The sequence below is a fragment of the Ambystoma mexicanum genome, chromosome 9 (genome assembly GCF_040938575.1).
Source record: "Ambystoma mexicanum isolate Mex_15411 chromosome 9, UKY_AmexF1_1, whole genome shotgun sequence".
NCBI lineage: Eukaryota > Metazoa > Chordata > Amphibia > Caudata > Ambystomatidae > Ambystoma > Ambystoma mexicanum.
This window is the reverse complement of record NC_090931.1, coordinates 1263473057-1263500342: the sequence shown is the minus strand read 5'-3', so window position 1 is coordinate 1263500342 and position 27286 is coordinate 1263473057. Positions and strand designations below refer to the sequence as shown.

General features: G+C 48.0%; 1 protein-coding gene across 4 annotated transcripts in view; it reads right to left on the bottom strand.

The window, feature by feature from the left end:
• The window catches only part of INSIG2 (insulin induced gene 2), a 141312-nt gene that overhangs the window by 34785 nt on the left and 79241 nt on the right, over positions 1 to 27286 (bottom strand). For 2 of the 4 annotated variants that reach the window (XM_069616594.1, XM_069616595.1), the window contains exons 5-6: positions 22994 to 23056; positions 10985 to 11084 (exon numbers count right to left, since the gene is read on the bottom strand). In XM_069616594.1, coding sequence (XP_069472695.1) covers positions 10985 to 11084; positions 22994 to 23056 — 163 coding nt within the window. The remainder of the gene's footprint in view (positions 1 to 10984; positions 11085 to 22993; positions 23057 to 27286) is intronic. The other 2 variants (XM_069616596.1, XM_069616597.1) reach the window with 1 other exon arrangement.

The following is a 27286-nucleotide window of genomic DNA, read 5'->3' as shown; positions in this document are numbered from 1 at the left end:
AGGTGTGCAATATAAATAAATAAATACTAAAATACTAAATACAGAAAGTGGCGTCGTTTGGCTGTCCAATCAGGATAGCCAGACCCCTTGTGGAAGCTCGTCCTATTCAGGCACTCGGCAGACAAAGGACAGGGGGGTGGAAGACTCCTCCCCGCCCAGACTATCTGGAGCATAGGGTGCGTTAGTACTTGGGTGCCCCTATTGTGCACTACTGAGGCTATAGACATAGCTTGTGGTATACAAAATACACAATAGCTGGTAGAAGACATCCACTGCCACCAGCCATAGCTAGTTAATTGTCTATGTGACTAAAATGTTACAGGAGCAGAGAGACGGGGGATACGAAGTATCCCTTTGGCACTCCACTGAAGTTGGTGTATGCCAATCTTTTGTGAGAGATACTCTATTCTTAAGAACTGTTTTTACTTAAGGATATAGAAAACGAATCTTAAAGGAGGATCCTAAGGGTCCCCAACAGCAATGTCCATAAGGAGCTGTGTGCTGAAGTAGTAAAACACATATGCCTTTAAGAGGTTTGCAGCAGACAGACTCCATAGTACAGGTAGACTACAAAGAATAGAGTTAAAAAAAGACAGAGCCCAAAAGAATGAACACGTGGTAACAGGCTCCACTCATTCAGGATTTTGAGGATTTTTTTTAAGTCCAGAAGTCCATCAAAAAGTGCTCGGGTCTCACTAGGAGAGGGGATGAAGCACAATAGTGATAAATCTCCCTAACAGTCTCCTATGGTAAAACCATAGGAGCACGGATGGTCACATTGCTCCAACTCAATGACTAACTGGGATTACACACCTAAACTGGATGAGCAAAACTGAACTTGAGTGCCTTATAAAGTAAAAGGAATTGAGGTGTAACCGCTTTCTCTGCTCTAGAATCTGTACACAGTTTATATGCTCCAATAACCGATTAACTATCAACTATAGTGAACACCCAATGGCCCCCCTCGGTGCAGGGACAACTATCAAGGGAGAATGTGGTATATACCACTGCAACCACCTAAACCGCAAACAACCCCACCTTTGCGTTGTCACGCCATATACATGTGTCATGTAACCAAAATCACAAAACCATAAGTACTGGGACGATGAAGAATCTAGTCAACACAAGGGAGAAGTATAGTGCAAATACTGAGACAAGGAAGAGTGTAGTCTATTCAAGGGAGGAATATAGGACCGGTACTGAGGCAAGGAGGCCATGCAGAGGCATGCAGAGCCCTCCTGGAACCATTAGTGAACATTCTAGTGGCTCACAAATTCCTATTGGTCAAGTCACATTCAAAAGTGAAGAGAAAAAACAAGAAGGAGAAAGCAGCCCATCTGAGAGAAACCACAAGCGTGGGGAACGTTCGAGCTGCCGCCGAATCGAAACACTTGCAGACAAGTTTACTAAGGAGGCAGATGTGTCCTCAAACAGTCCAGCATTGAAGGACCATCCAGCCAAGCAGAACAGCAGAGGTCCAGACAGGTGAACCCGCACACTGTTGGCCACCAAATGCTGCAGAGCTGGCACAGCATGGGAAAAGGCAAGGAAAGCCGCGAGAAGCATGAAACAGAACACAGACCAGGCCAAGACTAACATGTGAACGTCGACAAGACCCAGACAGGTAACAGGGTTGCCGGGACGCTTGTTGGGTTTATAGAAATGGGTGAAAGCCACAAAGTTCGGGTCTGGGACCCACACCCATGAGAAAGAGAAATTGTTAGACATCTTCATAGTCACAGTACTTGGCAGTTAGGACGTTTGTCCCGCATCTAAAGGTTCGCATGAACCAAAAGATCTAAAAATGCTACCACCAAAAGGTTCGAACACCAAAGGTTCGAACCTTTGGTGGTAGCATTGAAAAAAAATAAAAAAAATAAAAAAACGGGGGCTGCGGGGTTGTCCCCCTCATCGCGCCGCTCACTATACTTTATGGTATAGTGAGCGGGAGCTGCGGGGGGACACCCGCGCAGCCTTCCGTTACAAAAACAAAAAAAAAGGACACTCCAGCGCCAGTTCCCCATCACAGAGGTGAAAGGGAACTGGCGCTGCAGGGAACCAGCGTGAAGATGAAGGTAAGTGGGGTTTGTTTATGTTGGGGTTGTGAGTGGGGTTGTGAGTGGGGGTGTGTTATGGGTGTGAGAATGTATGTGTTCGCATGAGAAACGTTCAAACTTTTGGTAGTTTGCACCTTTCTCATGCGAACGATTTGCCCGCGGTACTTCAGCCGCAGGCAAATCACTCTGATTCGGTCTGCCACACTATCAATAGAGAATCCTACGGGTCCGAGACCCACAACCACAAGACGGGAAGTAAAGTCTACGTTGGGGAGAAGTGTACAAAATCATAGAAAGAGGGGAAGGGAGTCATTCCCCTGGCCTTGAGCGATGTGTCAAGCCTAAGAAAAGGCCTGGGGAAGGGAAACATCCCCCTGGTGTTGTGAATTGTAAAGTAAGCCTGAGAAAAGATAAGGGCAAGGGAGTTCCCCCTGGATTTGAGAACTGTGAAAGCAAAAGCCAGGAGAGTGTCAGAACAAAGCCAAGGAAGGTCAGGGGAAGGGAGTCACTTCCCTGGCATTGTGAAAGCACAGAGAGCAAGATACCTGGAGAAGAGGCATGCTTACCTGTAACTATTGTTCTCCAGCATGGATTCACATGCTGAGGAATATTCCTGTCAGGAAGGGAATCCTCGGTAAAAGGAAAAACAATTTCACTCACTTACAAACTGTATTTCTCCTCTAAACCAATCACTGTACTCTGGGTCATACTGCCCCCAGCCAATGACAGTCTTCTCCCTAAGCCCCTTCTCCGGCACCCATCTTCAGATTTGGTAGCACAAACAGTGGCAGCATGACCAAGAAGAGCCAAAGAGGGGTAGGAGGGAGGGCTTGCATGTGAATCCATGCCAGACCTATGCTGGAGAACAATAGTTACAGGTACCGTAACTTGTTCCTTCTCCAGCATGGGGTCTGGCATGGATTCACATGCTCATGAATAAAGAATAGCAGTACAACATTACACAATCACAAGAAGTGGCAAGGCTCAACAGAAGCAATCACCCTTACCTCTGGAACAGGCTCACCTCAAGCGAACAGGTTGCACAGCACTGCTCGACAGTCTCTGGACTCCTCCCTGGAATCCACGTAGACGCAGTAGAATCTCATGAAGATGCACGTGGACCTCCACGTAGGAGCCCTGCAGATGTCCAGCAGGGGCACACCAGACAGGAATGCCGTCGTTGCAGAGATCGCTCTGGTGGAGTAGGCTCTCGGACGGCCGGGCAGCGGTCAGTTCGCCAACCAATGACAGTGCATGATGCAGCCGGAGAGCCACCTGAAGATGGAAGCCCTGGACAAGGTCTTCCCATGAAGCCTCAAACAGTTGAGACGTTTTCCGAAAACTCTTTGTACGTGCAACGTAGAACGTCAGGGCACGAGCAACGTCCAGTGGGTGCAAGGCCCCCTGAGCAGGTGACTAAGGTTTCGAAAAAAACACTGGTAACAGTAAAGGTTCGTTGAGGTGGAATTCCGACTGAACCTTGGCATAAATGAAGGGTGTGTCCGCAGCACCACCCTCGACTCGTGGAAAGTCAGATAAGGCTGTTTGCAGGATAGGGCCAGCATCTTGCCTACGCTAATAATAATAATAATAATAATAATAATAATTTGGCAATTATATAGCGCTACGAACCCTCGGGTATCTGAGCGTTGCTTATTACCCACGGTGTGTGGTGCTCATTTATCGACCTCGGAAGGATGAAAGGCTGAGTTTGGCCTTGCCGGGATTCGAACCTGCGTTAGCAATCTCTGCATGGGTGTGAAAGCGAGCACTCTACTCGCTGTGCCACTTGACCGCTGCTGGCCACAAGGAAAGCTATCTTCCACGAGAGAAACTTGAGAGGGGCCTGATGCATAGGCTCAAAGGGAGCCCCACCCCCCCACCCCCCCATGAGCCTAGTCAGCACCACGTTGAGTTCCAACGCCGGGGCAGGAGCCTTCACCGGTGGGATTCCTTGACGAGATGGTGGGACCGAAGAGAAGACCTTCCTCGAGACCTGGTGTAGCGGGAGATAGCCGCTAGATGCACCTTGATAATGGAGGCGTGCGCCAGTCCTGCCTTTGCCAAGGGCAACAAGTATGGAAGAATGTGCGGGGCTGTAACCCTCACAGGGGTGATCTTCTGCGACCTGCACCACGTAGCCAAACGCTTCCACTTGTGACCGTAGCACAATAGTCAACGACGCCCTGGTCGGACCTCCCTGTAGTCGGCTGGCAACTTGTATCCTGCAAACTCTAGGGCAACAGAAGCCAAGCCCTCAGGTTCAGCGATCCTGGGTCATGATGCAGGATTACGCCCCCGTCTCTGGTGGGCAGATCCGTGACCAGTGGCAGCGTGACCGGAGGTGACGCTGACAGACTGAGATGGACTGGGTACCAAATCTGCCTAGGCCACACCTGGGCGACGAGTATCATCCGGCAACGGTACCGTTTCAGTTGATTGATGACTCGCAGCAGGAGAGGCAACGGAGGGAACACGTACAGAAACAGGCCGTCCCACAGGAAGGAGAACATGTCCCCCCATGCTCCCCGGTTGGTGGAAATTTGCTGGAAAATTTCTGGCATTTGGAGTTCACCGCTGTCGCAAACAGATCGATCTGGGGCCTGCACCACTTGATGAAGATGTAGTCCACCTGCTCCTACCGAAGTTCCCACACGTGGCAGGCGCACAACTTCCTGCTGAGGGAGTAGGAAAGGGTGTTCTGGACTCCCACCAGTTGAAAGGGGATGAGGACCATCTCTTGTTTGACCGCCCAGTGCCACAAGGACTGCCCCTCTTTGGGGAGCCCTGGGGATCGAGTGCCCTCCTGCTTCCTGATGTAGAACATTGTGGTGGTGTTGTCCGTGAAGATCCTCACCACCTTGCCCTTTAAGGACGGAAGGAATGAGTTGAGGGTCCAGAACACTGCCCGCAGCTCCAGGATATTGATGTGAAGATCCTTCTCCTCCGCCTGCCACAGTCCTCTGGCGTGCAGGTGTCGGTGTGGACGGCCCAGCCCTTCAGGGAAGCATCCGTGGTGACAGTCTCCTGGTACGAGGACTTTGGAAGCCTGTGCCCCGGGCGACGTTGGGGTGGACACCCCACCACCGAATCGCTCATCCAAACTCCTCGTCGAGCGGGATCTTGTCCATGAAGCTTCACCTGAACCCAGAGAGCGTCCAGAACTCCTGAAGAGGTTGCATTCGTAACCTGCAGAGCCGAATCAGGTAGATGCAAGACATCATGCAGAGCAGCAACTTGATGGTCCGTACTGTGGTGCTCTTCAGTTACAACAGTCATTGCAATTTCCCCAGAATGGCCGCTGTCATGATCTCTGCTTCCAAAAGGTCAGGGTTTTCCCAACTCCCTTGGAAGCAGATCCATAACCCAGGTTCCGAGTGCCAACCAGTCCCAATTGGGACCTTTTGGACCCAGTCCTGGCGCCAGTGGCACCAGGCTCATAAATATGCCCAGTCCCAGCGCTGGAAGCGCCGGGCTCATAATGCTTGGGTGGACTTACCTGCAGCAGACCATGCTGCTTACTTGCCTGCCATTTGAGCCTCTGATCCTCTTCTGTTTGGAACTATTTTTCCTGTTGGGTGGGGCTGGAGCCACTCCCTAGATTTAGAACACTGGAACTCTTCTGGAAGGCAGGAACTCTTTTCTTACCAGGAACTCTTTTCTTACTTAGGCGTGGCTGTGGAAGGAGACACCTAAGCACTACAGGAGGCTATTTAAACCACACCCGGTGGATGAATCTTGCTTTGCGTTATTCTGCACCCTCTGCAGCAGGACGCTCATCGTGTCTTCTGCATCCAGTCCTGGGCCTAAGGAAAAAGGCTTACCATCCTGAATCCAGTCTTCAGCAACACCTATAAAGACAAGAAAGAACAGGTTAGCATTCCGGCATCTGAAAGGCAAAGGCTTACCATCCTGAATCCAGTCTTCAGCAACACCTATAAAGACAAGAAAGAACAGGTTAGCATTCCGGCATCGGAAAGGCAAAGGCTTACCTACTCTTCGTGCGCTCCGGAGGTCTTCATACTGCATTCCGGCATCCGAAAGACAAAAGCTTACCAACTCTTCGCACGCTCCGGAGGCCTTCGGCGCTGCATCCGCATCTGAAAGACAAAACAAGGTGCGTTTAAAGACATTGGGGAACTTTAATACTCACGTGCCATTACTCCTTTCCACATCTAATCCAATGGGTATTCCGGAACCCTGCAGCCGCTCCGAACTCGTACCTGCAAAATAAAAAGACAGTTAGAGCGCATCGTGAAGCAGGCAACAAGCGCTTACTCACGTGCTTCCAGGCGCTTCTATTCATCACACGGGCTCCATCTTCAACTCACTTCAGCCCGTCATCCGCCATGGCCGGAACCCTGCAAAACAAGAGACATCATTACTAAAGACTTTAAAAAGACATTTGAATGACTCGAAACTTACCGTTCGTGCAGTAAACGACGGACAGCAGTCCTCTGAAGTCAAGAGGCCTGCGCTACCTATCCAGTGAAGAAACTGGCACCAGCACCCTGCCCCGAGGCAGATGGAGAGCTCGGCATTCACTTACCTAAGGTGAGAGCGTTAACCTTTGGGGTCTACAGGAGAGGAGAAGAGGAAAGAGATAGGGACACCCCAATAACCCCAGTTCATTAACCCCATATTTTCTATCTGCAGACATCTTACTCTACACGTCAGGCATACAGTGCACAAAGGTCCAGCCCAAAGAGCCAACCGGGTGCTACACATCACCTTTGAAGATACGGTAGTCGCCCAGTCAAGACCGGCGCCTCTGCGAGAATCAGGTGAGCGTTACAGCCGCTACCCTCTCCTGAAGGGCGACACTAGGTAGGAGAGTGTATGGAGTCTGGTGTCAAGCAGGACTTCGGATAATTGATAGAGAACCCCATATCCGTCAGCAGCTGGTCAGTCGTCTCCATATGTCCGATGGCCAACTCTCGCGAAAAGGTGCCGATGAGCCAGTCGTCGAGGTACAGGTACACGTGTAGACGCAGATGGGCCACCACTGGTGCTAGGCACTTCGCGAACACCCTGGGGCCAATTTCAGGCCGAGGCAGAGGGCCATAAACTGGAGTGCCGTCCCTGCACTACGAAGCATACGATCTTGGGTGCTTCCTGTGGATGGGGACGTGGAAATAGGTGTCCTCCAGGTCCAGCGACGTCAAGAAGTCTCCTTCCAGTTGGCCTAGCATGTGCTGCAACAGGACCATTTTGGGGACTTGAGGTACTTGTTGAGACTTTGCAGGTCTAGAATGGCCCGCCAGTCCCTGGATTTCTTTTTGACCAAAAAGTATCTGGAGTAGACTCCGGATCCCTGGAGTCATCGTTGTGGAACCAGCTCCATCCCCACTTTTCCCAGCATGGCCTGTACCTCCCCTAAGAGCTGAGGAATGTACTTCTCCTGCCGGGCTACCGGGAGCTATCCGCGGACACTTGTGCTGAAACTCCAGGGTATGTCTGGGGAAAGAGCATCCAGCACCCACCCATCGGCGGAGATCTTCTCCCACTCGCTGACGTATCCGGTCAGCCGCCTCCCACTGGGGTGCATGGGTGGGTGCCCGACATCTTGTAAGGTTAAATCGTGCTTCTGCGCCGGCGTTCCGCTTTGAGAGAGACTACGGCAGTGACCACCTTCACCATAGGCCTTTGAACAGCCCTGTAGGCCTCCTGGGACGTGAGCCGGGAGGGCTGGCGGTACAATGAGGAGAATCCTTTCGTCAATCTGTCTGACTTTCCTCTGATGCGCGAAAGGAGGAGCAGTGTTGTTGGAGTGCTCAGGACACGAGAGGTCTCTGTATCCGCCTGGATGAGACTTACCGGGACTAGTCTATGGCCTTCCCAAGGAGGTTATCTCTGTCGAAGGGCATGTCCAGCACCCTTGTCTGGACTTCCTGGCGGAAATTCGTGGCCTTCAGCCAGCCTCGACGATAGAGGCAGAGGCAGACACCGTTCCCCATCTGCCAGAAACCTGTGTCAGTGATGTCCAGCGCTACTGTGATGGCATGGTCCAAAGCCACCTCTCCCTCCTGGAAGATGGCGATCACCTCTTGTCGTCGGGCAGGCACTCTAGAATCAGGCCCAGCTTGTGCCACAGCTCCCTGTCGTACCTGGCCAGGATCGCCAGTACGTTGGCAGCCTTGACGGTTGACGCTGCGGTGTAAATAGCCTTCCTCCCCATGTCGTCCCAATTTCTTCACCTCGCTCTCCGGAGGGACTGAGGATGACGAAGAAGGGTTTGACAATCACTTCCTCGCAGTCGGTGATGGTTGCAACCGCAAACACCTGGGAGCAGACTCCGGCACCATTTCTCCAGCCTATCCAGTTTGGCCGGGGCCGTGCAAGGATTCTTCAAGTGGGCCAGGCCTTCCTCCCACACGTCGTCGAGGAGGGGCACCGCCATGATGGTCTTCCTCTTTGGCCTTGCGCCTCTGGTACAAAAAGCCTGCCTTGTTTTCCTTGGGCATAAGGTGGAAATGTTCAGAGACTTTGGCGACCATGGAATGAAACGACCCCACCTCATCTGGAGGGGAAGTTCTTGGTTGCGGAGATCTGTCCGCCGTGATGATATTGTAGTCGGTTGTCTTTGTGCCCCTATGCGTCCCTGTGTCCACTGGGGGAGGGGGCACCTGGTTCAGGGGTTGATACAGGGGCATTGGATGACGCTTCCTGTTTTTAGCCAGAGGCTGATCCGAGGCCGGAGCATCCTTTTCTGGACTTCTGACACCAACGTGTAGGGTTGAAATGATGTCCAGGGATACATCTGTAGGCTGAGCAGACGAGGTCGGAACACGAGGTCCCAGGTCGCCATCGGCATTGCCGCCGTCGTCGTTGTCCTCCAAGTCCTTGTGGATCGTGTGCAGGGACTCCTGGTCCTCGTCGTCTGAGGACGAAAATTTCATGGCCTGGAGTTCGGCCTGTGGTTGGCCCAGGACTTAATCGCCCTCCGCCTCCCTAGTTTGCACCCTGGGTGGGGGGTGGGCGGTCGGTGTCGGGCCGGTCCCAGACAGCATCCTCTTCTCCGGCGTGCCAACAGGCTTTGCCACTGCCCCAGCTGAGGCCTCCCACCTCGGGACATCTCTTGCGCCGCTTGGGCCTTCTTGGGCGCGTCAGCCCCCTTTTCCTCTGTCCTAGGCTTCTCGGGTTTCTCCCACAGCTGAGCTGGGTAGGACGGTTTCCTCTTTGAGGAGGAGCTCTATCGCTGGCTGGCGACGGAAACGGATGGTGACGTTGATCGTGCCCTGCCCATCGCGTGACCCCGATGGAACCAGAATCGTGGTGCTTGGCCTTGCCTTAGGACCCCACGGATGGGGCACCCTCAAAGGACCTAGAAGCCTGCTCCTCAGACCAGCTGATCCTGGGTGAGGAATGACCCTGCTTGGGGCACGGGGAAGAGGCCTTGGCGTTTAGCCACGCCGCCAGTCATGTGTGCTGATCCTTCATTGTTTTCTTGGAGAAGCTGAGGCAGATCCCGCACTCTCCTTTGTGGTCCATATGAAGACAGTAAAGGCATTGAAGGGGTTTGTCCTCCACAAACACGTTCCATGGTCTGCATCTGCTGCAGAGCTTGAAAAGGGATTGTTCTTCCTTCTCCTCCGTCATGGCCAGAGGTGTGAAGTAGGCCCAATGGCCTTCTGGAAACTAAGAAACTTTGAGGAACCTTGCCCTTGAGGGGTGCTAAATTCACCAACAAACGGATCCTCGCTGTCAGCAGATGGAGAGAAGAGCACACCAGCTCTTTGACAAAAATTTAAACCTTTTCCATCGAAAACAACAAAAACTGTAGAATTAGCTCAAGGAGGAAAACTCTAGGACTCCCAACACTTCAATGTGCGGTAAAAATCTGAAGATGGCTGCCAGAGTAGGGGCTACAGGAGAGGACCGTCATTGGCTGGGGGCGTTGCTACAGGAGAGGACCATCATTGGCTGGGGGCAGTATGACTCAGATTACAGTGATTGGTTTAGAGGAGAAATACAGTTAGTAAAAGAAAAAACTGTTTTACTTTCACTTACAGAGGATTCCCAGCCTGACGACAGGGAATATTGCCGAGCATGTGAATCCATGCCAGACCCCATGCTGGAGAACATTGATGTTTGAACTGAGAACTTTACTGCTTTTCAATCTGGGACACTGTTTTTTGCCTTGGAAAGGGATTGAGACCTGGGGAAGGGAGTCATTCCCCCAGGTAAAGATCCCACTAAGAATTGGAACGGTGATCGATTGTATAGAAGAAGGGAGTCATTCTTCTGGAACAAGAATATCCAATACTTCATTACTTAAGTTATATGTCTAAGGGACAGAAGTAGGTTTTTAACACATGATAGTGGACTTTTGATTTACATGGACATCCTGACTGAATCCTTAATATTTTAGTTCAGGTTGGGAAAGCCTTCTTAAGAGCTGAGGAGAGGTAGGCTTTCTCTTGATTTTCTGGTCATATAAAGGGTAATGCCAACCACCATGCCACCTGTGTGTCATCTCCTCCTTCTGCACCCTTACAGTTTATATAACTTCCTTACTTTAGTAGTGAGTTTAACTCGATACAACTTATAGTTTATTACACAGGAGCTTTGTTCTTACCTGCATGGATCTGGGTTACTTACCAGCCTTTGCTATTGGCTGTACTTCACAACAAACCTAGCACTTGTTGAGACAAGGCCTTGCTGCTCAGCCATGCTACCATAGAGAGTTTGGTTAGACTGAAGAGTAAACCTTGTGTACCACTAAGTTGGCTTCTCAGAACCCCTCGCCAGAGAGTTCTGAGAAACCTGCTTAACACTGGCAGCAGGACGCTTGATGAGTAAGCGTGCATGGGAATTTATTGGTACATTTTACAGAGTTATGTTACGATATTAGAATTAGTAATCAATGTTTTATGCCATTATTAAGAGGATTAGCAATCATTTTATGTCAATAAAACCACTCTTACCATTGCTAGTTGCCGTCCAATATTTCCCATGGTTATTCCACCAGCAAAAAATATACATGGTAACCAGGAACGAACGTAGAGGAAATCTGGAGCTGTATATCTATAAAGAGAAAAAGTCATCTGTATACCTGAATTTAATTAGATCAAAAAGGTACCAGCAAAACATTATGCTAAGATTTTTCAAGAAGTCCATTCTTAGTAACAGCAATCTTTATTTCTCTGTAGCAGCACACAGTTGGAATGAACAATTTAGTCACTGTCATTACCCGTCTAGCATTCTCCCACTGACTCTTGGATTAGATGCAGATTTGATCCGGAAAGTCTTAGCCTATCCATCAGCGTTTCCCATGCTACGATTTCGTGATAACAGTGCTAGAAGGGTTGTCACACATCCATAGAGTCACCCAAACCAGTTTCTCAGTTCTGCAACATTTTTCTGGTAAAATGGTTCCAAGAAATATCATCAGTTAACAATATTCCCAAAGGACATGAGGAAAGACAATAGGTAATCTACATTAATACTGCTGGTCATCTTCCTCCTGTAGTTTCCTTGCTTTCTAAATAAAGAAAAGAAATTGATAAGTCAGTTAACATACAGTTGGTGGGGCAGAATTCACCAAGAGCTAAAGACTGGAGGCCAAAAGTAGTTGTACCACAGTATTTAAACATAAAAGCTTAGCAAAGCTGTGTGAAGAAGCCTATGGTGGATAGGCCAAAAGCGCAAATAGCCACATGACCCCAGGGTTCCAGTGCACCCTGATCTATTTTGGAACGTCTTTGTATGGCAGCTCACTGCAATTTCTAAACACACTGCTATCCATCTAGATAATATGATATAAAACTGCAAGACTAGCAAACCATCCGAAGAGCTGGTTGCCTACTGGGTATTTTTTTAAATTTAGAATAAAGAAAAACGCTAAGACCTTCCAATGTCTAAGTGATGAAATGTATTTTGACCATTGATAAGGGAAAAATAAACCTAAACCAGTAGTTGAGAAAAGATAGTTTTGAGACCAACTTCAGCACAGGGACACAAAAGGTCAGGGAACACACACACACACACACACATTCTGTATTCGACAAGTAGAAGTAATAACCATAAGGTACTTCATAGTGAGGATCGCTAAATAGCATAAATGCATTCTCAAATGCAAGAGGCAGAACTAGATTTAAATCCTATGACCTGACAAGAGTTTTGAAGGATTAGAATGGAGCAGACCTTTCAGATATGATGAAAGTTTAGAAATAGGTAAATCAGGTAACTGCAGTTCTTAAGGCTAGAGGGATACTTGGTATCCTTGCAAAAACGTTATACTATGAGAGAGTAGCATACACCACCTTGCAGTAACATAGACAACCCTATGGTTATGGCTGGTGGCAGTGGACGTGCTTTACCAACTATTGTGCTATTTTTTTTTACCGCAGACTGTATTCAGTCTCGGTTGGGTAAAATAGGGTCACCCATGTTCTAACATGGAGGCTCCTTTTTTCGGTACTTCTAGAGAGGGATAGAGAGACTGTTTTTGGCGGGAACCGTTGGGTGTCCCCGCCTGGGCAGGCAGGAAGTGGGGGAGGCATTATTCACTCCCATGCCCTTTGTCTGCCAGAGTGCCTGAATGGAACCAGTTCACACTGGGGGGCTGACTGTCCTGATTGGACAGCCACCCGCCCCTTTCTGTAAAATGTTGAGTTTGCAGAGAAGTGTGTGGGAAAACTGAATAAAAGGTGAGGTTCCTGAGGTGAAAGGCACGTCGACCACTGGAACTGAAGTAACCAAAGCTGTCGAAGCTGAAGACAACCAGAGACGCCTGCAGACCTGTCCAAGCACTGTGAAGCTACAACTGCTGTCCTGACACTGTTTTCTACTCGACAGAGTAACTCTGAAGAAGAGACCTTCCCTTTGGCTGGTGGCCCAACCAGCCCCCCTGAGATGAACTACAAATTGAGCCATCTCCCAAAGTGCTGTGCATGTATTGGTGCTGAGAAAAAGGCACCAAACCCGCAGACCGACCAAAAAGACTGACTAAATCCATGCCAAGGGTCCTCCCTCGAGACTGCTGCTGAGACATCCCATTCAGAGTCCTTCCTTCAGTCACCAGGGAACAGGAGACTGGGTCCATCGGTGCATGTAGGAGAATCTAGCTACGAGCATTTCTCCTAACCTAAGGTACTGTGGGTCAAAAGGTATGACTTACCTTGAACCAAGAAGTCGCTCCAGAGTGACTGGAGTGTGTGAAGGTGCCCAGGGTGTCTACCCCACCTCCGACCCAAGATTGTATCCCTTTTGTGAGTATGTTTGCAGGATCTCCATCGTTGTGTTATATTGGCAAGTTACTTTTCCTAGAGACTGAAAGTATCCCAAGGAAATGTTGCTGTTCTTTGCTGTTCGTAAGACTTTGCATCCACTCCTACATTGACTTTTTTGTAAAGTTAGGGATTGAATTTTTAAAGTCTTAGTTTGTCTGAAAAGTGTCTCTAGAACGTCAAGCTGTGCTGCTGTGTGATTAACCAACCTTTTTCTATCTTATTTGGTTTTGCGAACTAAACACAATACAATAACCGTATGTGTCTTAACGAGAGTGCACGGTAGTACCGATAATACGGTAGAACTGTCATTAGTGTCAAACTAACAAATGTACCGCAAGCAACTACCATTGAAGCAATGGCCTTTGAAAAGTATTAAGTATTCCCAAGTGTGTTGGTTAATTTAACTATTTCTCTACCTTCCTTGTGTAAATATAATACATGTATATTTTAATAACATTTTATATGCAAGTGTTTCTTTGGATTATTGCATTTACTGGGTTCGGTTCAGTGTACTTACCTACAGCTCACGTCTTCCTCCTATGATAAGCCTGACTGCTCAGCCACTCTACTAATGTTCCCCGAGTAATACTGGTTTATATTAAGAGTGGGTACCTGTATGCCAAGGGATAAAGTTATGAAATCTTACCTCAAGTGACCTTTAGGAAAACTCCCAACAGTTCACGACCAGCCTACCGGACTGAATTAACCTTGCAGGTTTGTAGGAGTTTTTTTAAATTCAGGACAGAATTGTAGATAGAAATGATGTGTGAGGACTTTCCTTTAATCAAGGTAGTGGAAATATTCCACATTCTTCTGGCAGGACCTTGAAACGAAGTACTCAAACGAAGTTTCAGCCACCAAGGTTTGAGCAAAAGACAGAAAGGCAAAGTGAAAGTGTCCACATCCTACATAGGGATCTAAGCAACTATCTTAGGCGGTGTGCCCAACAAAAGAAAAAAAAAGGGAAAAAAATAAAAAAATTAAAATGTGCAGCTGAAAACTATTAGGTTCTGGAGTTACTGTCGCATGCCAGTCGAGCCACAAACAAAATGTGTATGTATTGATGGTATCTACTTGATAAAAATGAAGGCACGAAGACTGCGCAGAGGGGATAATTTTTTCATTACTACCAAGACCACCAAAGAAAGCAGCAGGACACAGCGAGAGAAAACAATGAATTGCTTGCAGCAATTCTCCAGAGTTGGTACCTTTTATTGATTCATATATATATATATATATTACAGGATTAGCAATAGCACTCTTACAACTATTTATTTGTAATGCACCTACGCTGACGGGCATCAAGGCGCTGTTGCGAACCAGTTACTTGGTACATATACCTGATGCAGTGAGCAATTATCATTCAGGAAAAAAAGAAAGGAAGCGGACAGGCAGCAGACCTAGTCGCTTCCAGAGTCAATAGTCTGTTGGTTCAGGTAATGTTTAGACAAAGGGCCAAGTTTTTAGAGTTTTCCTGAATGCCCAGGGAGAGGTTTCTGCTCTTAGCGAAGGTGGGAGTAGTCGAGTCTTGCTCGTTATCGATCTTGCAATGGACAAACAGCTAGCCGGTGTGAGGAAATGCCTAGCTGCGTTGAGATGTTTGGCTGGGTATGCTGCTGACGAGGAAATTGCATGGACTTGTTTTCACAGAGAGGGTAGCACTGGATGCGGAGACTGGGATTTTAATGCCATCAATCAGGAAGGATGATTAAGAGGGGGAGACTTTCAGCAATGCAGGTTGTTCACTGCCATCCAAGTGTGGAAGGTTAGGTAGATTTTATTGATCACTGTAGAGCATGGGTGCACAACTTACGGCCCGCCATGCCGTTTTGTCCAGCCCGCCAGCAATCACGAGTTTCCTAATGGAGGGAGGCACGCAAGCAGCATCGGCCGCCCTCCATTAGGAAAAGTCTGTTGTCTTCCGGGCCGGACAAAACACTGGCCCTCATTGGCTCAGGGCACACGCACCACATAACTCCTACGAGCCACGTAGTGCGTGTGTGCTGCACCACTGTAGTGCCAGCACTATGGCTGGCGTGGTCAAAAGGCTTGATGCCGGATGGCATTTCAGCCTTGCCACACCAGCTGTAGTACCAGACCTCGCCAGCATTCCAGCCACCCTGCCTTCCAGCACGTCCGGTAAGGGGGGGGGGGGGTGTGTGTGTGTGTGTGTGTGTGTGTGTGTGCGTGTGTGTGTGTGTGTGTGTGTGTGTGTGTGTGTGTGTGTGTGTGTGTGTGTTCGGTGTATGTTGAGATGGGGGTCGGGGTCTGTATGGGTGCATAGTGTATTGGTGTATGCTTGTAGGTTTGTGTGCTGAGTTGGGGTGGGGGGGTTCAGGTTTATATGGTGTATGCTTGTTAATCTCTATGCAGGGGGGGGTCGGGGTCTGTATGAGTATGTATGCATGGTGCATGCTTGGTGGCATGGGGCATAGCATTTGCTTGAGGGGTGGGTGTCATGGGGCATAGTGTTTGCTTGAGGGGTGGACGTCATGGGGCATAGTGTTTGCTTGAGGCGTGGGAGCCATGCGGCATAGTGTTTGGTTGGGGTGGGGGTCATGGGGCATAGTGTTTGGATGGGGGTGGGGGCCATGGGGCATAGTGTTTGCTTGAGGGGTGGGAGCCATGGGGCATAGTGTTTGCTTGAGGGGTGGGGGTCATGGGGCATAGTGTTTGCCTGAGGGGTGGGGGCCATGGGGAATAGTGTCGCACTCAAAGAGTGAACCCAATAATAAAGCTAAAACAGGCACAGTTAGGAGATGTACATGCTTTTTGTGGAAACCGGACTCGATGAAGGCCATACTCCGCTTGGGCAACCCAAACAGCAAAGTATAGCAGTCCGAAATAAGGGAATGTCCAATCAAGGGTCAATAAAATATTTACAATTTAAACAGACGATATGCAATAACTAAATAGAAATAAATGATAACAATGGAAAATATGTAGTGCAAAATGTAAGTTTGAAATACAAATAAAAATCGTTACACCTCAAAAAAAACGTATTCTTTTTCCATGTGTTTAATAAAAATTGGGAGTTGAAAAAGCCTCCTGCCCTGCCACGCCTACTGTCCCACCCACATTTACTTTTCGGCCCACTATAGCCATCATGTAAGGTACTTTGGGCCCTCTGTCAAAATCAGTTGTGCACCCCTGCTGTAGAGTCTTCTTCATGTGACCCTGACAGGGGGAGGAGGATTTTTGTATCGTTGGCATAGTTAGTGTAGACAATGCGAAGGTCGCCCAGTAGGTCAAAGAGGGGTTTGGTGAATATATTATAGAGGGTAGGGGACACACATGATCCTTGTGGGACACCACAGGGGATGCGTTCATGTGGGGCGTAAGCCAGGTCCCCAAAGAAGAGAACCTTATAAAATGCTCAGAACTTGGGCGCTGTTCAATGAATGTTCACAAAATATATTGTTCTGAAGAAAAGGGGTGGAGGCGAAACCATAAGGGGGTGGGGTGAGGATGATTTAAAACTTGTGTTTCCCCCCCATGTAATTTCACATAGGCAAGATCGTCGTTTTTCCCCTACAGCCCAAATCAATGAATGGATCTGCACCAACCGTTTGCACAAAGCGAAGGCATCTGGTCCATTAAAGCAGCTTTCACTTGCTTGGTACAAATCTATCCAACAAACATTGTTTTTGAACAGGCCAATCTTATGTCCAGTAGGCACTGTAGGTATGATTGCATATCATTAAAAAAAATCCTAGAATTTCACAGAAAATAATGGTTAAATGAACTTTAATGTTAAGTCTATGTTAAAAATAAAAATTCAGTGGAAAAATAAACAAAGTTAATGAGCCATTATGATAGCAGTGCAAAACAGAGCCCAATGCATTTACCAGGTTGTTTTTTCTTTCTTGCTCATTCCCCTTCATGTGCGGGGAGAAATAAAAAGAAAAAAACATTCCATAACAAGGTGCATTGAACAAACTTCAGGATGGCCAATGTTAAGGTACACGCGCACATAATCCAATTCAACTATCTTCATAACACAATGTTAACCAACTGAAATTAAAAATGTACTTGCAGTACAACGCAACTTCAGTTTTTTAATTAATTTTTTTATTGCATTTGTGTATGCCCAAACCCAAGGGTATCACGGCATAGATTTACAGTATATTTTGTCTTCGAGGTTACATGTACAAAGATTTACATTTGTTGATATTGGTTACGTGGGCAACATAAAACTTTGTCCTTGAATTCGTTCTTTTGTGTGAGTTGGGGCGTTAACGATTGGTTTAAATTGCATTTCTATGAATGCATTGTGAAATGCTGTAGCTTTAAGGTCCGATTGGTCATTGTAACCCCGATGAATGTCTCCCAATAGGATGAATTTAGTATTGGGTTTCAGAAGTGGAGAGATGAGTAGGGGCAAGTCAATATCTGGGTTGTTGTCTGAACTAGGAGCTCTGTACACTATTCAGAAATTAATGGTGGTTTTGGGGTCTGTGGCTAATTTAAGAGCTAGGAGTTCATAGCCTGGTAACATTTCCATTTTACATTCTCTGAATTGGAGAGGAGTTTTGTAGATAATGGCAACCCCTCCTCCAGCAGCCTCCTGGCGATCTGATCCAAGTATAGTGTAGTCAGGTGGTATCGCCAATGTGAGCAATGGGCCCGATGCTGTGTGGAGCCAGGTTTCAATTGTTACTAGAAAATCTAGTTTGTGTTCAAGGATAATGTTGTGTATGTCTGTGACGTGTGCACCTAAGGATCTGACATTAAGTAGAGCACCCTTTAATGGTTCTGTGACTGATGGTGAGCAACTAGTTTGGTTTGGGTTGTATGTGATGGTGGGGGTGGTGGGGTACTGCATTGGGTTCCCTGGAAATTGTCTTTGGAACTGCAAATAGCGGTTTTGTGGCGGTCAAGCGCTGTGTGAGTGGTTATGTTTCCGGTAGGTGGGGGTGAGTTGGTGTAGTTTTTAGTCATGCAGGAGGATAGTCTTATTTTTCTTATGGTTCCTAGTATAGGTCTGGCGCGTGTGGAGGGGGTGTGGGTTCTGGAGGAGAGTCTAGAGCAACAAGCTATGCCTCACAGGGGCACGGAGGTTTGTGTAGATGGGGTGGAGTGTGTTGATGTGCTGAATGCTGGTGTGTTGGGCAGACATGGTAGGGGGTGGTGTCTGGGACATTATAAGAGTGCTAGGCCTAATCCTATCTTGATGAATGCAGCCTTGGTGCATGGTGTGGAGTCAGTGTTATTTGTATTGGGTTTGTGGGTCGTAATGGGTTGGTGTTGCTAGGTAGCTACTGCCATCTTGTTGGTGCGCTAGGTTTGATTGTCAAGTTGTAATAATAAAGGCGACTGTCACTGTGCACATGGTGTATCTATAGATTTGGCAGGTGCAAGGTACCTTTGGCATGAGTATTCCATTAGCATACAAGCATGTCCCGAGATGGTTTCTGGAGTCGGTAGTAGGTAGTCGGTAGGCGGTAGGCAAGTACATTAAGTAGAATGAACAGTACACACATAGTAGGGCCCCATGAAGCAATATGTATCACTGTCATACGAGTATTTAGGTAGCGCTAAATAATGCAGATGTGGGCAATACAGTTTATACAGCGTAGATAAGAGGGTTGAAGAGTACCAGAGTAGAAGCACGTGTTGATCTTATAAGGGCAAGCGATGAAACAGTAAAACCTCAGTAGTGTTTCGTGGGTGCTTAGGTGGGTAGACCGGCCTTAGACGGACGTTCACGGTATAAGCAAGCACGTGCAGTTGCGAGATGGTATATAGAGTCACTAATAGGTGCTGGAGGGAGGCTAAATGCTAGAGAGAGAGAGATTTCATGGGCAGCATTAGGCTAAAATACTTTTTGCTGGACAGTATAGGTAGTGTATTTGTAAGACTAACAACAATGATTTGAATTATACAGTAGTGCGTTGTTAACAATAGCGATTGATAGAGAGTGGCTACACATGACAGTACTACACAGGCATATATGCTGCTAATGTTTGACTAATTACTTTACACAATAGCAGGGACCAGCAGTGGCACGTGATACATATATAGAGCGTTAATCGTGTGCAGTTTGAGAACCGAGACAGTTCAAATATTTAAACTCTATGCATTCGGGATTATATGCAAGGCATTAATGTTGCTTCAAATCATAACGTTGAGTGACAGTATGGCACGAACGAGACTGGGTGTTGCAAGTTTTACCACAGTGCGCATTGGGGAAACGGTGAATTCCGGAGGTTGGTAGTTGTATTAGCGGAGTATAGTTCGTGGGAATGGCGAAGGACCGTGGCGAAGCTGAATTGGCCATTGGTTATTATAAAGAGGTTTATTCTGGAACGAAAGAAGGTTGGGTAAAGACACTTGTCAGGGCATAGGGATGAAACAGCCCTTCTGATGTTTCAGATTCCAGTTTTAGGGTGCCAGATTAGAATAAAGCCTACTGAGAGCGAAACAAAATAAGATGGTACTTCCCTCTCACTGTTTCTTAGGAAATAGGAACAAACAAACCTAGTGGAATGGCCTACTCTAGTCAAGAGAAAAAACATCCTAAATCCAATCTTTATTGTAAAAAGGAGCTCCCGAGTGTCTCCCCAAGACGCTGTTCACCAAGTCACACAATTGCAGGGGGGGGGGTTAGGGGGTCGAGTGCCTCAGCAGCATACCCCCTTGCCCTAAATGTTTTCTATACAGGAATCCCACTCCCCCCTACTTTCAGGCAGAATTGAGCCCACCCGGAACCCCACTACCTGGGTACTCAAACAACACAGCAAGCTTTTTAGCTGGACTAGTAATCTTAAATCTTCACCACAATTTGGAATAGGACCCTCAGCTCTAATGACTTAAGCATGGCTCCTGCCAGGCTCTATGCAAAGGTTTTTAGCAGGTTCGTAAAGCAAACTTCACTCCTACACCTAGAGAGAGAGACATCCGCATAGCACTGAAAATTGGAGCAGAGAGCAGCAATGTGGTGGCTGAGGGGTGCCAGGTATTGGTTGAAAAGGCAGGGAGAGAGGTTAGAGCCCTGGAGACCACCACAAGTGGAAAATGAGATATAGTGTTTCTGACTGCTCTGAAGCCAGACTGATGGTCATGGAGACAAACAGAGTCCGTGTGAAGATTAAGCTGGGAGATGGCCAGCTTTGAGGAGTTTGCCCAGGAAAGGAGTGATAGAGATTGGGCAATAGTTAGCTGGGCAGGAGGGGGTCGGCAGTGGGTTTCTTTAGAAGAGGATGCACAAGAGAGTGCTTCAGTGGGGAGGGGAAGACTCTAGTGGTGAAGGAGGGTTGCAGAAGTCGGCCAGGGCAGGAGCAAGAGTACGACTGTGGTCCTTGATGGTTTTGGACAAACAGGGAAGGACCTGTTTTGACGAGACTGTCACAGATCTGACTTGTTGGGAAATCTCATCAGGAGAGAACAGAGGAAAGAAAGAGGGAGGAGAGATGGCTGCAGGGGTGCCGTAGGTAGCAGAGAGAGAGGAGGAGAGGATGAAAGGGTGGACAGGATGTCCTGGGTTTTTGGAGATGAAATGAGAGGCAAGGGCCGTGCAGAGGGCCTGGAGGGGACAGGAGAAGTAGAGACTGCAGCAGGCTTGGCCAGCTCCTTGCAGATTTTAAAGAGTTCGGCGGAGTTGCTATATGCCGCAGATATACTGGCTTGGATGAGGGCTCTCTTCTTAGTGCGTATAGAGCCGGTATTGCCTTTGGAGCAGGCGCAAGGCCAGTTTGTCGGAGGATGCACAAGATGCCCGCCATTTCCTCTCAGCCACCCTACACTTGCGTTTAAGAGTAGAGTCGTACCAAGAGTTGCAGTTAGCTTTGGGCTTCAAGAGGTTCCTCATAACAGCCGCAAGAACATCAAGAGTATCAGAAATAGCAGAGTGGAGCTTGGAAAGGGCAGTGTCAGGATGAGAGTCAGCCAGAGGTGGAGGAGGGGAAGAAAAAGTGGCAGCGAAAGCTTCATCTGACACAAGCTTCATGGGCCGGATGACCAACAAGGTAAGTGGCAGTGCTGGAGCAGGCTTGGCCTGCAGGGTAGAGAGGGAGAGATGGGAGGAAAGGAGAAAGTGATCGCTCCAGGAGAGAGGAGGGAGGTCAGAGGAGATGAGAACATCCAGAGTGAGTCGGGCCAGAGGGAAGGAGAGAGAAAGAGAAAGAGAAAGAGACGCAGAGGTCACGAAAGAGTCCAAATGAGGAAACATCCAGGGAAGAGGAGGGAGTCAGGATGGAGGACAGAGAGGGGAGGGGAGAGAGCGAGAGAGGGTGGAGAGAGAGAGGAGCGGAGAGAGGAAAAGGAGCAAAAGAGCGAAAGAAACAGATTCTATAAAAAATAAGGGATTGGAATTGAAAGGTATTGTGCAACAGCACAGTCAAACACTATAGCTCAACAGCACTAAGCTCTGGGTATTAAGCGCATTATAAACAAACAATTACATTTATAAGCCCGGGTTCGAGGCAAATGGTTTCAGTTCAAGACAAGTCGATTTGAGCTTCCCAATTGACAGTAGGCGTCGAGACAATTCAAGAAGATGGCTCCCAATGGATCGAGATAGTGTTCGAGACAGGTTGAGCGGAGGGTCTCCAGCTGGTTGAGTCGGCATTCGAGACAAGGCTTCCTATAGATCGGGTTGGTGCCACAGAGACATTAAGTCACCTGCTTCCACGGTGTGGAGCTGGCAGTGAAGTAGAGATGATGGGTTTTAATGGGTGGAGTCATTATTGAGATGGCTTCAAGAACAAGTAAGCAGATCGAAGTGCTTAGAGAGCAGAAGGCAGTGCCACAGTTCTTGTAGCGGCTTGATGTGAATGGAGCATGGTTGTGTCAGCTTGAAAAGGGTCTCCAGGCACCAGACTGGCTTTGAGCTGCTTTTGGCCTTCAGAGTTACTGGGCGACTAGTCCAGGGTCTCTAGATGCAAGACAAGTCCTTTCGCCTGCAATTTCCAACTAGAGCACTTGCAGGGTTCCATCACCTACAGCAGCAATGAGCAGGTCCTGGGTACCAGCGGCCTCAGCTGCAGTAGTTGCTGCCCAGCCAGCAGTCACCCCTGCCTCCCAGCCATTCCAAGGGGACTATATGGTGTGACAGGAAGAGGGGGGAATTGAGAGCTTGCCTCTACATTGGACCACTATCCTCTTCATCTCTATGGAAGATGGCTATGGAGCAGATCTGACCAGCAGGGCCAGCAAGTAGGGCAACATGTGGTGTCCTTTTGTTGACAATGGGAGTATATCTGGATCTATGTGATTACTGCACCCAGTTTACTGCACCGGCCAAAAATGCAGCCTTCTTTTACCCCGCTTTTCACAGCATATATATGCAGGGGGGACCCCCCGCAACCGCCCATACTCCCCCAACATTATTTACTGTACCCCACCCCAGCTGAAAAACGGGGGTTCGAAAAATGTCTGCATTCTCGCCCGGCGCAATAAACTCGGTGCAGTGATTGAATGACCATGTATGTTCTTGATGATTTACCAGATAAAGAAACTCTGTTTTTCTAGCATGTGCTTAATGTGGAGGCGGCTCTAGCTGTTATATAAAAGTCCATACATTTGTCTGAAATGGTCCAATATCTGAATCATGGACTCTCAAGAAACATGTAGACAAGGTCGAACGACTGGGGATGTTTGAGGACATGTTCCCTTTTTCCTAATTAGAAGGCATGGGTCTACCCCTTAATTTTAAATGATTCAGACAGATCAGACCTAGAAGAAAGTTAAATAAAGTTTTACCTGAACTGCTTGAGAGTGACTATGACCATCTTACAAAGGGCGAATCCAATTTTCACCAACAACCTGGGGACAAGCAGAATCAGAAGAAATGCTTAAAGTCATTTCTGTAACCAAGGCATCGAAAGAGCTTCACCTTTGGACTTGGTTGGGATGTGATCTGCTGGAAAAAGCACTGTTTCTTATTCTCCAACATTGTAAACAGATCCAGTGTTCACCATGTCTAGTGTCGAGTTGACAGTTCCCACTGAATGCAGCCTGGAAGAAGCTTTACATGCATGCGGTCATTCTTTTTTGTGGCCTAAGCCCAGAGTTACTGAGCTTCATGCAATAACGGCAGGCACTCTGTTCATTTTTTTTGGATGATAAACATGGTTGCTTTGTCCAAATATATGAGAATTCTTCTACGTGAAGCCACAAGGCCAAATAACCGGTTCTATGTTCATTCATCTACAGCGTTTTTCTATAGGAGTTTGCCGAAAAAAAGAATGTCTGAGAAAACTCAATGAAACACTTACTTTTGTATTTTGGGTGGTCTGGGAGGGGGAGGGGGTAGGGTGTTTTCTCCTCCGACCAAAACTATTTGCTACCATCCCACTACTTGTATAACCTTACCCACAAACCCCTATATTGTTTTGAGTTTTTTTGCGAAATTTGCTAAAAAAAACACCGTCGATGAATGAACATCATACCCGTCTGGGACCAACCCAGGAAGGTCTACAACATTTTAGCTTACTATGCCTTGACAAATAGTCATATTTTCACTTTTCGTCTAGACTGTTATCCCTCTGCAGACTAGTGAGAAAAATTTGAGGGCGTTCACAGACAGTGGTGTAAAGTAAGCTTTCTTATATAAAGTTCAGCATTCTTCTAACTGTAGATTCCCGAGATGAGCTCCCCTTCCTGATATGGTGGTGTGATGCTGGAAATGCATTGGAGGGACAAGGCCTCCATATCCTTGTTCTTTACTGCTTCATCATGTATGTTCTGTCTTGTTTTCCGCGCAGGAGTTCATGTTTGGTTTGGTGAATAGACCTTTGGGATACCCTTAAGGCACCCATGGGTGGGAGTATGACCCTGTACTCCTAGTGTATGTTTTGGGGCACCTGTGTTTGGCCCACAGAGCAGGGTATGGGCTGGTGGCAGCTCCATGCTGAATTTGACAGGTACTCTGAGAATCCTCCATTTTGGGGATACCCAGGCCCTGCCATTGGAATCAGATTCCTGATAGGAGACAAGATGGCCCCTGTGGCCTCTTGCTTTCTATTGCCTTTTACCTTGTATTCCCGAAGTCCCCGAAAGCCCAGACTCTGTCCCTTCCCCCTGACTCGTTGCTGGGTGGAAGTTACATATATGGTATTGTGGGGGAAGTCCAGGCCAGACGGCTGGAGCCTTATCAATGACTGTATGCTGTGGGTATGCCCGTGGGGTGGGACCTGGGTGAATGGAGTGTGTGACGAACACGCATTTCTTGTTATGGGTGTCTGGCTTCTGGTATGTGAGACAAAGACTGAGAGAGCCCTGCCCGAAACTGGTATGAATGCAGTGAGGAGTGCTGAATGGCTGGGTACTTGTTAATGTTAAAGGATATTTGTACTGCGCACTATCACCACCGGAGTGGTCCCCTGGCGCTCTGGCGGCTCTGAAAGAGGGAGGGGGGGGTTGAGTTAGTGGGAATAAGCTGGAAAAGTGCAAGAGAGCAGTGATGTGCTGTTGGCAGCCTCAGCCCAGTGGGTCAGTTGGCTGGGCTTGGGGTGTTTTACGGTCAGTAGTCGTCGTGTGCCGTTGTGCAAGTCTATGTGCGGTTTGTTTTGGTGTTGCATTGTAGTGAGGTTTGTGCGGATTGCTTCATTTTAGGCTTGTCGTTGTGTTTGGTTAGAGTTTGAGAGGTGTATGCAGATGGATGAAATTGTTACTGGATTGGTTAGTTAGCCTTGCAATTATGTCTAGGTGTGATGCTTGCTATCATTCACTATTCCATCTGAGTGTATGGCGCTTGCTAATTTCAATATTCTGTCTAGATGTGAGGAAGGCTAGTGATGACGATTCCATTCGGGTGTTGCACTCGTCATCATTCACATTCCGTGTTGCGAGTCTGGTGGGAGGAGAATGGCCTGAATGCACTGTGAGCCTGATTGGCTGCCTGCCTGCCTGAATAACCTTCTGAATGATTGGTTGCCTGAGTGTGACCCAGCAGAGTGAATGGGAGATCAACAGTATATCTGGGGGCCTCTCACTGATGGAAATCGTTCCGAAGCTCAAGTTGATACTTGATGTTTAACCTTAAAGCCCGCTGGAAGGATTGCTGCTGCTGCTGTCCTTCGCTAATGTGAAAGCTGCGTGACTGTCAAGGAACTGATCTAAGAGACCTCTTCCCGAGCAACGAGGGACCATCGTGCACCAGCTGATCTATGCCAAAGCTCTCTGGACGTCTGACCCTCGAAAGGCTGCCGACCGGGGACGGGAACTGCCACGGAATCACAAAGTGAAGCGCCCGGACATTGAAGTCCATCACCATCGACGACCGCCATCGCCAACCGGAGCCGCAGTGCTCCTTTACCCAAGACATTTGATCCAAGGACTCCCCTGCTCATCACCGCCGACCGATTTCGTCCTGGCGGAGAAAGTCAAGGCTGATGACCCAACGCCCTTGCTTGGCCAAAGTTAATCGACTCTTTGCGCCAAAGAACACTCGTCGTCGAGGTGCAACGCACGCCTCAGCTTGCAGGACGTTTTCGACCGATCGTCAACGAGCACCGCAAGTACCGAAGCTGCTGCTGCAACAAGTGTTCACCCTTTTTCTTGATCGACTCTCGACGACCCGTGGCTCTTGCCTTAAAGGGAGTTCACTCAAGAAGGGTCTGTCGACGACTCACCAACGAACTCTACAAAACCAGGTACTTTGGGGTCATAGAAACTTTAGAAGGAATCAACACTACTTTAAGCATAATTGGACTGGGCTTGTCAATACGCTTGATTTACAGGTTGCCCAGGTGGGAGGATCCTGGCCCAGAACTGTCTCTAAGTAGACGGGAGGGGGGGTTGTTCTGTCATTGCTTGATTTAACTTGCTTTCTTTCTGTGTCTATTGTTGATTCATCATACAGTCCGATTAGTATGCCATATGAACTGTTAACAGTTGATGCATTTCAAAGGAATCGATTGTTAAGAGTGGTACCATGGAAACCTGGAAGTGTGTTATTGTGATTGTGTATATAACCTTGAACCTTATTTATATAAAAACTGTGTTTTCACTAACAGTGTGTGGACATTCCTTTGTGGGTGCTTGGGGACTGCACTGTACTTAAGAACCAGCCTGCATCACCTCCTGAGAGCCAAGACTTGATTGCTCGCCACGTTTTACCACTTAGAGAATCTTGGCTGGGGTGCTCTGTGCTTCGATTCTGCCATATAGAGAGCAGGAGTACAGAAAACCCCCTCCGGTGCTTTACAAGCGGTACCTGCATGGATGATGGTGGGCAGTACTTTGGCAAACCTGCCGGGTACTGAGCACCAGCAAAGGCCCGACTGAAAAACATTGATCCTTCAACGGACTTGTCGATTGCGCTCAATGGCCATCTAGGTGCCCCAACAAATTGGCTCAGGCACAGCCTGCATTGATGGGTTAGCACTATGCAGGAGAATATCATCCACAGTGATATGACTAGCATTATTGAAGAGCTTGCTGAGATGGTTGTAGGAATGATTTGGCTTTGTTCACAGAAACCTAACAATGTTAGTAGGGCTAAGGAAATGTCCATGTGCGGACACATCTGCTCTTCACAGAGTGCTCTGAGCAGCCAATCGTCTAGATACAGATTCCTTGTGTGCATAGATGAACAAGTTACTTTCTTACCTGGTAACGTTCTTTTGATGGGATGTTCCTACAACGTATTCCACATCTATGACAGGTAATCACCACAGCTGTGCTGCTTCGGAAAGTTTTCGGCATCTGCGTCCTGCGTCGATGTCGATACGCTGTCCTCGAGGGCCTCCGTCGAGCCGACGTCACCGGATGTTATAAGTAGGAGACACGACGCCCGTAGCCTCAGTTGTAGTTTTTTTCCCCAGAACCTGTGGCACCAATCTTCTGCCAGTATGACTACAGAAAGCCTTGCGGAAATGTAAGCTGCAATCGCATAAGAAATTCTGTAGCAGGGCAGGCTCGGAGGGTACGATGTGAAATACGTCGTCGGAACATCCTATCGAAAGAACGTTACCAGGTAAGAAAGTAACTTGTTCTTCGAAGGGATTGGTTCCTCTGACGTATTGCACATCTATAACAGACTCCCAAAGC